General features: G+C 24.7%; 1 protein-coding gene across 3 annotated transcripts; it reads left to right on the top strand.

Annotated features, from left to right (window-relative positions):
* Nucleotides 1-1390: 1390 nt before the first annotated feature.
* LOC126897800 (uncharacterized) lies at nucleotides 1391-10719 on the top strand. Of its 3 annotated transcripts, XM_050671673.1 has the most exons (10): nucleotides 1391-1496; nucleotides 1565-1628; nucleotides 3074-3094; nucleotides 3487-3498; nucleotides 3580-3699; nucleotides 5509-5523; nucleotides 5712-5789; nucleotides 8395-8436; nucleotides 10397-10478; nucleotides 10539-10719. In XM_050671673.1, the coding sequence occupies exons 1-10, from the start codon at nucleotides 1494-1496 to the stop codon at nucleotides 10552-10554; spliced, it is 453 nt and encodes a 150-aa protein (XP_050527630.1). In that variant the 5' UTR covers nucleotides 1391-1493; the 3' UTR covers nucleotides 10555-10719. The 3 variants fall into 3 exon arrangements, with proteins under 3 accessions (XP_050527630.1, XP_050527631.1, XP_050527632.1); XM_050671674.1 differs by lacking the exon at nucleotides 3487-3498; XM_050671675.1 differs by lacking the exons at nucleotides 3487-3498; nucleotides 3580-3699.
* Nucleotides 10720-11686: the final 967 nt, after the last annotated feature.

The following is an 11686-nucleotide window of genomic DNA, read 5'->3' as shown; positions in this document are numbered from 1 at the left end:
GCTAGGTTTTTTAAAACATCTTTAAGGCAACGAAACGGCAGAGCCAGTTCACGAATACCATATAACGTGATTATGTATAATTTCTTTAACCAACCAGTCAAAATTGACACTTTAAGATATTAATTTAATAAATGATCTATTGCTTTGTCATTCTTTACTCAAATTTATTAACTCCAAATAATTGGGATAACATAAAATTACTTACTTCTTTTATTCTTGTAAATTGCTTGTAAAATGATTTGATAATTATCTCGATATGTTTATATATGTTTAAAAGTATTTAATTAGCACTTCGTCAAAAGATAAATAATTAAAGCAAGTTCTTTTCATATATAAATAAAATGCATAAAAGTCAGCCGACAACAACACAGGGCTGTGACTGATAATTATTACTATTTATTCTTTTTTTAATTCGAAGAAAACGAACTCTTTTGGTCGCTGTCACTTCTTCTTTTTTTTCGTCTCTCTTGAGTCTTTCCCTGACTCTCTCTGACTGAAAGGATTTCAGTGTTTTTTATAGTAAAATGATATTACCCCCAATCCAGGGATATTGTTGTCAGCGCTTTTAGTAATCTTTTTTTGTTTATTGTATTAATTATACATTACAGGATTATTATATTCAGATAACATATTTAACAATTGATAAATTGACATATATATATAAATAATAAGAAATTGTGTTGAACATCGTATTTGTTATGACAGATAAATTATTTGTTTGTTTACAAGTTATTTAAAATACAGATTATACATTTTTCATTAATAATTAGAAGATGCGTAATGCAAAGCATTGAGCATATTACTACAACTGCCTAACTAATTATGCAAAAAATGATCCACTTAGGCGTTTTATGTCTAATGAGACAATGTTGACCCTAATTTTTCATTTTAATTTTTGTATTTAATTTTTCTTTATGTTTAATAATTAATTTCACTTTCATTTTGTATTTCTATCTTTGCGTTTAATAATTAATTTACATATTTTTAGTATATATCTTTGTCTATGTTACTTTTACCTAATTTATATACTTGTATTATTTGTAAAAAGGGCTTCTGTCCGTGAAATTATAAAATAAAATAAACGTTCACAGAATGTTAAGAAAAATTCTATCATCATCGCCGAGCTCTATCATTTAAAAACACTATTGAGAGTTGGAAATCATTTAGTAATTTTCAAGCATTGTCATATTTTTCAATATTTTATTATATATTAAATTTAAATAAAATTTTACTATAAATAACTTTATAAATAAATTTAACATTTAGTGTCGGTTGAATGCCATTAAAATATGTTTTTGAAGTACTATAATAATAAAAAATAATAGAAGCTATGAATCAAATCAATTAAATAACATATTTTCCGGGAATAAAAATAGATTCACTTATTTAAAAGCAATCAGACATTTTTAATTTTATTTTACTGTTATATTCTATAATTTTAAAACTTAAATTGTACATAGACTATTGAAATCCAACACCAAATAATTCATAAAATGGTATGTGCTAATTCTGCATAACTTCATAATATAAATTTTATGTAAAAATTAAATAATTTTTTTTTCAGAATTCACTTACTTTATGTATGATTGTGTTAATATTAGCTGTTGATTTATCCTTAGCAACGTCTAGTAATAAAAATATATAATCTTATTTTTTTATAGTCATAGAATTTGGAAGTACATCCATATATTTATAAGAACTGATAAAATAAAATAAAATATATCTATAGTACAGATCACTATTTTAAGCGAGAGTAATAGTATATATATATACAGAGGGATTTTTTTATCATAACCCATTCAATTACTTGCAGAATATATATAATTTAAACATTTTTTTTTTAGTTTTCTTTAGTTACACATTATTTTTAAATTATTAACTATATAAAATTTTTTATGTTCATCCCTTATGCCTTGTAAGGATGTCAACTTAATTTTTTTTAATTGGAACACATATTTTGAATTTAATAAAATTTTTGAATTTTTAATATAACTTTTATTCTTTTATTAGATATAAATATTTAAAGTTTCAAATTTTTGAGTTAATATACTTGTATAATACATTAGGGATTACAAATACAGGTAGCTAATTGGTTTTTATGACATCGATATACGCAGGTACACAGCATTGTATTATCAATGGTAGTAAGGAACATTGTTGTGAGTTTATAAATATACTTACTGAATAAGTAATTATAGTTGTAAGAACTAACTGACAATACAAAAAGTATATCTATTGATGGTCATAATTGAAAATAAACAATCCGTGACTGTGACAGAAATGTCATAAAAAACCAATTAGCTACCTGTATCTATAAACCCTAGTATATTATACATGTATATTAACTCAAAAATTTGAAACTTTAAATGTTTATATCCAATAAACTAATAAAGTTATATTAAAAATTCAAATTCCGTTTACTATTGAATTAAAAATCTAAACATTTTATTAAATTTAAAATATGTTTTCCCATTTAAAAAAACAAAGTTTACATCCTTACAAGGCATAAGAGATGAACATAAAAAGTTTTATATAGTTAATAACTTAAGAATAATGCGTAACTAAAGAAAACTAAAAAAAAAAAATGTTTAAATTATATACATTCTGCAAGTAATTGAATAAAAAAATCATCTTGTATATGCACACACAAAAAAAAAAATTACGGCAAAATAAAATCTATTGCTTGTCGGCTACGCATCGAAACTAATAAATTATACTTTTTTTTATTTTTGGTCTTTATTTTAAATTATTAATAAATTCTGAAACACTAGTTCAAAGTTATTATCAGATTAGTTAATTTCACAATCCAAGAGTATAAAACATATATTTTAATATGAACAAACATTTTAAGTATATTCGTAAGCAATAGATGTATCACTAGCAAATTAAAAAAGATTTAATTTTAATAAATCTTCTAATTCCAAGCAATTTTTATCCTGTGTTTTCTATTTCATAATTTTTTTATGCATAAATGAATTTTAGAAAATAATATCTTTTTTATGTCTATTGACAACCTATAAAAAATGAAAAACTTTATAAAAATTTTGAATTGATTAAATTTAATTGTTTTCAGATAATAGCAACATTACAACAGGTACAATTCTATTATAATTTTAATTAAATTACATTAATTAATTATACGATATGAATTTTTTACCAAACTGGGTGTATATGCTCTTATTTTCATGTCTTTAATTAAATTTTAAATGTATTTTGAAGAAATTTGAATTTATATAAAACTGCTTAAATATGAACTTGATTTAGGTAAAAATCTATTTAGTATTAAATTAGCAATTACCTGACAATTGATGTTATTATGGTCTTTAATTAATTGATTTTAATTAAAAATGATTATACGATTACTTAATTATAAAATTTAATATTTTATAACTTTTGATATTTATTTAAAAGAAAAAAGTTTAAATTAAGTTTCATTTATTCAGTGTAATTTTAATTGAGGTTTATATTTTCCTCTGATTATAATAGATGTTATATTAAGTAAGTATAATCTAAATAATTATTTCTTAAAAAATGTATTATATTTATAGGTTTTTTCTTATTTAAATTAATATTTTATAGAATGTGCTAATTGTGGACAAAATTTCTCATTATATAAATCTTTGTGTAATCACATATTTTGTTATACCTGTTCACGTCGTTATGCGTTTTGTAAGACGTGTAATGAAGATTTCACAGTTGGTAATATTATTGATAATATTAAATATGAGATCTAAACTTACCTATAACATTTATAATTTATTCTGTTAATTGAAATAAAACAAGATTCTCTATTATATGTTTAAGAGCTTTAAGAATATTAATTCACTATAAGCAATAAGACACTTGGTCTATCGCTTATATTTAGTGTAGTTTATAATGTTTCTATGTGTTATTATAACGATAAGTCAAGTCATTATAATCTTCGAAGGAGGATTCATGAACTTTATCCTCTCTAATATATTTAATTTATTATGTAATTGTTCAGATAAAATGAACTTTTCAGGTTTTTTTTTCAAGAAAGTTATTACTTTCTATAAAATTTCTATAAACATAACTTTCTTCTAAAAGTAAAAAACTTACAAGTAAAGATAAATATATTTCCATTTCATGCACTTACTCATTTTCCAAAAATTCACTTTAACCATCTATTTCTTTCTTATAGCAAGCCTCAATTACAATCTCTCCCAATTAATCCTGTCAATTATCTTTTTGATGAACTCATTTCCTCTCGTTTTGCTAACTACTGCCTCATTTTCACTGACGGCTCAGTTTATACTAATTCCGCCGGTTTTTCCTTTTTTATTCCTAGTCTAAACATTAATTTCTCAGATAATCTCCCCTCAAAAGCTTGTTCATTTACCACCGAATCTTATGCGATATCCTCGGCTCTCGAATTCGTCAAATCACTCAATATAATAAATGTTCTGATTGTCTCCGATTCACTGTCAGTTTTATCATCTCTTTCCTCAGTTTCTTTTAAAAAAAGTAGATCCTTCCTCACAATCAAAATTAAAGCCTTAATTTATAGTCTCTATTTAATGGACATTAATGTTGAATTTTTATGGTGCCCCCGTCATGTCGGAATATCTGGCAATGAGATAGCAGACCATCTAGCCAAACTGACTAACTCCTTCAACCGACCACCTATACTAAAAATTCCCTCTTCCGATCTCCTTTCCTCTTTTCATACAACTATTAATGAAGCATGGCAAAATAAATGGTCTAATTTTTCTTTAGCTAACTGGCATAAATCTATAGTTCCAACTATATTACTTTATAATATTACCTCTTTTTCCCGTCTTAGATTTGGTCATAATCGGTTACCTAGTCATGCCTCTAACATGTCACTAAACCATTCCCCCTTCTGCCCTAAACACAATGATGAAGTCCCCTGTAATTTTCCTCATTTACTATTTGATTGCCCAGCTTTACAACATAACCGTTCACTCTTGTTCAATTTCCTGTCCTCACTTAATATTTCGCCCATTAATAGTTTTAATATCCTTAATACAAAATCCTCCTCAATTATTATATATATAATTTCCTTTGTTCATTCAGCTGGCTTCGTTATATAATATTTTTCTGTGTGTTAATTTAATATCCTAGGTCTAAATTGTTTTGTTCTTTTTTTTTTTTTTAGTATTTTGAGTATGTTTAATTTATTAATCTAACGATCTGTTTAATTGTGTTTAATAACAAAAAAAAATTTTTTTTTTCTCTTCTGTATAGTCTTAGTTCTATTGTATAATCTTAGTTTATATTGTATAATTTTATTTTAATCGTTTAGCTATAATAATACTTCTGTATTGAAAGCTTTTTAAAAAAAAAAAAAAAAAAAAAAAGATAAATATAATATTGTTTAAGTGGTTCATAATAACAAATGTTCAGTGTAACTTTAATTCAGGTTTATATTTGGTTTTGATATAGTTAACGATTTAAAAAGTTTAAACTAAGTTTCATTTGTTCAGTGTAATTTTAATTCAGGTTTATATTTTCCTCTGATTATAGAAGAAGTTATGTTAAGTAAGTATAATCTAAATAATTATTTCTTATAAAAATATATAAAATTAATCGGTATTGTCTTATTTAAATAACTAAAAAACTAAGTTAAAAATTATTTTTCAAAAGTTAAAATTGTTATTATATAATAAATTGTTCTAAAATAAAAAAATATTATTATACCATATATTATATGAATTCACTATTTAAAGGTTGTTTAAAATGTAATATGCCCGTTAATCTAATAATGCGTTCCGATAAAATATACTGTATGAGCTGTAAAAATAAAGGTAATACATATTATGTTACGTATTCAATATGTAAGGAAACGGGTTTCTATTTTTCTCGTTGTTTGTAACAATTAACCTGTTTCTTTACATACTGAACACTCTGTTTATTTAAATTAGTTAAAATAAAATATAATATTTATAAACTTGTCTTCGTATTAATATTGTAGATATATAATACATAAATATATTAAATACCTATATTATAGGAGTAGTCAACGATATTGTTTTAGCTGTCGATATCGTTAAATTATCAAATGTTTAAATATTTGATTGTGATATTGAAATATATCAATACCGTGATAAAACAATTATTGAACATTTTCGTTAGATAGTTATTAAAAGTATTAGCGCCGCATTACAGGAATGTTGACACGATTTACGTCGCAATAATTTAGTCGACAATGGTTTTAAGGGTTACCCGTGGGCCGTTAATTAATAAGCAACAACAGGTTATTTAAAAAACAGACAAACCAAATAGACGAACACGGTTAATAATAACCTTCATATAATATCGTGGCACTTTCGCTGGCGTCGGCGGTGTGGTGTCCGGTATGATACTCGGGCGTCAAAAAGTTAGCAGCGTTGAAGGGACGGTGAGGATCGGTTTGTCGAGTCGGTCGTGCGACACGTTTGGAGCCGGTAGCGTACATCCTCGATGTTGTCACTTTGACAACAGTAAGAAGACTCAACGTATCATTTGTGGCGGGTCGTCGTTGGCCGTGCGACACTTGCTGGACATTGCACCGTGGCGTATGGAATGCAGTGTTGACCAATAAAGTACTCATAGTAGAACGACGGCTGATAAAGGTGACACGGAGTAGCGGGTCATCGTGTATCACTAAGTGACGCGGGGCCGTGTCAATGTCTAAATACAGGAATGAACAGTCATGTTGAAAAATATCCATATATAATATATATTAAAGATAAATTTCTTTTTTTGATTTAAATCAATATTGATAAAAAATTTTACCAAAAAAAAAAAAACGAAATTATATTCTGTAATTGATCCCAACTGTTTTATATTATATTAATAGGCAAACATATTTATTCAATAATGAATAATTTTCGATAATTCGTATAATACAACATAATATCGATAATCAGGGTTAAAACAAAAGTATTTATAAAGTTTGTTTTAGTCATTAAGATTAAATTATTGATAAATAGATATTCGTGCTTATTTTTCTTATATAATGATTATTAATAAGGAACTTAGCTGTGGGGATCACACAACTAACAAAATATATTTCTGTAGTACAGTATAACCTGTAGTAAATTTTCATTAAGTTAACGGTCTTGTGAGAGACTTAAAAAAAATTTAAAATTCTTTCTATAATATGCTATTTTTATGTTAAAATTCTCGATTTAATTTTAATTTTAATATTACAATACATTTCAAAAGCTATAATTAAATATAAGTTAAAAATTATCAAATGTTCCTGAACACTTCTATAAATTGAGTTGAAAAAAATGTAATTGTATGCGTGGATTGTCTTTATCAAACGATTCATGTACGTAAGTTGTTCATTGAATTATCATAAAAAGTATACCAAAAGAAAGTTTACTGTCTCTAGTATAATCTGCTAAAATTTCATTAGGATCAGTGACCATTTTCAAAATGCAGAAATTTTTTTTTCTAATTTTATTTTACGTTACCTTATTTTTTAGGATATTTAATTTTGGGATATTTTTGATAGAAATTATTGACATTTTTTAAATTATTGGTGTTTCATGCTTCAACTATATTAAAATCGGGTTCTTTTGATGCATAAACCAAAATAAATAGTGAGAACTGAGGATTTTCATGGACAAACATAAAAATAAAAACAAAAACAAAACATGACTAAACCAATACTTTCTCAGCTTTGTATCAAAGCTAAAATTACATATGATATAGATTGTAAATATATATACAGGATAATAGACTTAACTATGTCTCACGTAATATCTTTAATAATACAAGTGTTATAAACAAATGTTTTTTAATCATTATAGATCTTTGATGAGCTGTTTCACAAGAAAAATGAAATTTCTATCATCATCCTTTATACGTAGAACTTGTATCAACTTCAGATTTTCAAAAGGCAACCCATATTATTTTTATATATTTTTGTTAGTCATAAAAAAAAAAATATTTAACAAAAAAAGAAAACTTTAAATTATGAATTTTAAATAAGATACACTACTTTAAAATTTACGATATTTGATGAAAAAATTCAGTAGTTTTTCCAACACGGTCACATTATTATTTTATGTAGCGATTAGAGCTACCGGTTTACTGTGTCAACGCACGTAGTCAGAATAACGCTTATCTATTTACGACCTATAACGTTGGAGTCTGTTGTAATTTTTTCTTGATAAACCCTAAAATTTAGAGAGCCGTTTAAATTTTCTTGTGAAACATCTTATCAAAGATCCATAATGATTAAAAAAAAAATTGTTTATTACACTTGTATTTTTTATGATATTACATGAGACATAGGTAGCCAATCATCCTATACATATACATATATATATATATTTTTTTTTTATTAAATAAAAATATAGCTAAAATTAATTTTAAAACGTATAATAAATGTATAAATAATTGTATGCGTATTCCTAGGTTTGATTCCACAAGAGACTGCAGCTTCGTCATCCGGACAAAGTATGTTACCACTTAATGAAAAATATATAATAAACAACATGTGATTTATTAAGAATACTACTCATAATTCTTTCGTTAAATAATGATTTTTTGATAAAAATATATAGATTAAAATTGTATTTATTTTTATGAGCCATAGGAAATATCACACTGTGAGAAATGATCCGAACATTCCCATACACCAGTGTGATAATTTTAATATATTCACGTTATTTTTACGAACAAATAGTGAAATTTCGACCGAAAGTTTCGAAAATCTGTGCACAAATATAAGATTTTTATCACTATTTATCAAATGCTTTTTACTATTAAATGATGTGAATATATTGAATAAAATTTTGACTAGTCAATTACCAATTATGTAATATTACTTTTTAAGTTAATATAATATTTATGTAAAAGTGAGAGAGGTGTGCAACATAAAAGTATTCTTATCTGTGCTTTATGTTAAAAATATAGTATAGTGATGAAAAATAAAATACAAAAATAAATAAAAGTTTAGATTTTGGAATTAATATGTCTATCCCTTAATAGCTAAGTGTCATTGGGGTTTTCGATAGTCACAGTGATTTAATACGTATAAATAGATATCTTTTTCTATCTGTTTTGATTCGAAGGTCCAAAAACAATAAGATATTAAATTAATTATTAACATAAGACATATCATGCATTTCGACTGATTTAATGTATTGTAAAATGTTACTATTAAGTTCTATTCTACTCTAAACAATAATCATAATAATTGGCCTTTTGACTTTATGTAGTTGTTAGACCACAAATCTTGTTTTTAGTAATCTAATATCGCACTTCCTGTTGATACTGTTTTATAACTATCATTGTATTGGATATTACACAGTAATCATAACTTAACTATTACACAAAAACATGTCGTATTTTTATGATATTGTTAATTAGTCTGGCACATGACACAGAAATTTGAACGTCGTAACCTCATACAATGTGTATCTAAATTACTTAAGTATTTTAAAAATAAGACACCTAGATATTACAACAAGAGCATCGTCAAATACTTCCCTGCTCCTCAATTTTTCTAAATCATTAAATGCTAATATACAAAAAGTAATATTACAAAATTGGTTATCGACCAGACAAAATTTTATTTAGCGCATTCTCAATTTAAAATTAAAAAATAACTGTTTTCCATTTAACTTTCAACATTTTCCCCTAAAATTTACTATATCAAATAATTTTTTCTTATAATAAACCCGATATTTATTATGGTCCATAAAAATCAATAAAATTTGAATTTATACATTTTTATGACAAAACCCTTTTTAACGAAAAAGTGGGATATATTAATAATTCGAGTCATAGTGGTATTAAATTGATATCAATTTTATTAATATTTTTTTTGTGGTTGTCAATTGTGATATTGTATATAAACCCACCGTAAAAGAATTTTGAACAATCAATTCGTGACTGAAATGGTTATGCTTAATAAGTCATTATGTACAGTTGTGGCTATTTAAGATATCTAAAAAATGTTATTAATCGTGAATATTACAATAAAAATGTATTTTATTGTTTTTTTATATGGAAATATTAATATCTCAAATACCATAATTTATGAATTTTGGAAAATATTCCGATATAATTAAAGCATTGTTTTTGATATATGAGAAATAAAATTTTACCCCATTTAAAAGATACCGAATTTAAATTGAACAATCAATATCTATTTAATTTTGTTTATTAAGAAACAGAAGTATTTTGTATGTTTATATTCCAGCTAAATTCTCAGTTGACACTTTAAAAAACATAAAAATAATAAAAATATATCAGCTATGAAAATTTAGATACTAAAAATATACAATTTAAATAAAATACAATACACTGTTGACAGTAATAGATTTTATACTTATTAATATAACATATATGAAATTTCTGTTAATTAACAAAAACAGTTTTATGATAATTTTTATTTTTATTTTCATACTAGATAATGTCACTAGCAGTCAAAATAATGAAAGCGGCAGAACAAATAATATAAGTTTCACGCTTGATAGTAAAGGAAGACCATTGTATGCAAAGAATTTAAAATTATTTCCGTGTTACGTGCTAATATTAAATTTTTTTTACAGTTACGAGTTTTTTTAAATAAATAATGATTTGTCATGGAAATATTTGAAAGCGAATTATATGAGTACTCAATCAGAAAACCTTAACATCTAACTAAAAGTTCGATACAATTCATGTGATAAATTGCATAATTTCATATTATAAATATAAGTTGCTAAATATAATTTGAATTTTCAATGATTACCAGTGTTGAGCCAAGTTAACCAAAATAAAATCCTGCTAAAATGGTTATTGTCAATGGTATAGAATGTGTAATATGTTTCATAGTAATTTGTTTTAGTTTCAACAAGTACAGTTGTAAGGAAAAAATGAATCTAGTGTATATTGTTCAAGCTTATTTATAAATATATACTAATAAGGTTGGGTACATTATTTACGCCTTTTTAATTATAATGTCCACCAATACAATACTCTAAACTTAAAATAAATTCATTTTAAATAAAGATATAACTAAGTAAAATTAAAACTATATTAAAAATATTATTAATTTAAAAAACTAAAAAATATTAAACTTAAAGCCACAAAAAAATTAATGAAAATTCGCGGATACGTATTTCGGAAACAATGTTACCATTATCAACGCTAAACACATACTGCAGAACATACTGAGTATGTGTTTAGCGTTGATATTGGCAGAGGCGGAACTACATATGTGTAAAGGCGGGATTTTCCGCGGGCCTCGTTGTTAAAGGGGCCTCATAGCGAAATTTTTAATTATTTATGTTATTTAATAAAAAAATTAGTTTATTATATTAATCATAGAAATATTAGATGCAATGCATTTTGTAACATTTCAAGTAAACAAAAACATGAGATATTGAAATATTATTATTCTAATATTCACCACGAAAACGAACCGATAAGGGTATAGACTATAGTATATTTTTAAATTATTTTTAATATATTATTCGGTAACAGAGAAAATGAACGTCTTAGACGTCATTTGCAGTACTTAGGTAAATACTAAAATTAAACTATTTGATATTAAAAAAACTAATGACTGAATATTTTTTTTTACTTACTTACCGACAAGGTATAACATGTAATTATTTAAGTTTAAGCATAGAATTAGTAGGTATAAAATAATATCGTTATTTGTTTTTAATTTAATCTAATACATCATAAAACATTATAAAGTAGACTTAAGATT

The sequence above is a fragment of the Daktulosphaira vitifoliae genome, unplaced genomic scaffold (genome assembly GCF_025091365.1).
Source record: "Daktulosphaira vitifoliae isolate Bord-2020 unplaced genomic scaffold, ASM2509136v1 Scaffold_2, whole genome shotgun sequence".
NCBI classification, from domain to species: Eukaryota; Metazoa; Arthropoda; class Insecta; order Hemiptera; family Phylloxeridae; genus Daktulosphaira; species Daktulosphaira vitifoliae.
The sequence above is the reverse complement of the archived record's forward strand: the minus strand, read 5'-3'. Positions and strand labels throughout refer to the sequence as shown.

What these genes read in the sequence shown, in the direction of transcription:
- LOC126897800 (XM_050671673.1), top strand. An exon ending in TTTATCCTTAGCAACGTCTA is followed by an intron (nt 1,629 to 3,073) that starts GTAATAAAAATA and finishes AATTGTTTTCAG; the next exon opens with ATAATAGCAACATTACAACA. An exon ending in AGCTTCGTCATCCGGACAAA is followed by an intron (nt 8,437 to 10,396) that starts GTATGTTACCAC and finishes TTTTCATACTAG; the next exon opens with ATAATGTCACTAGCAGTCAA.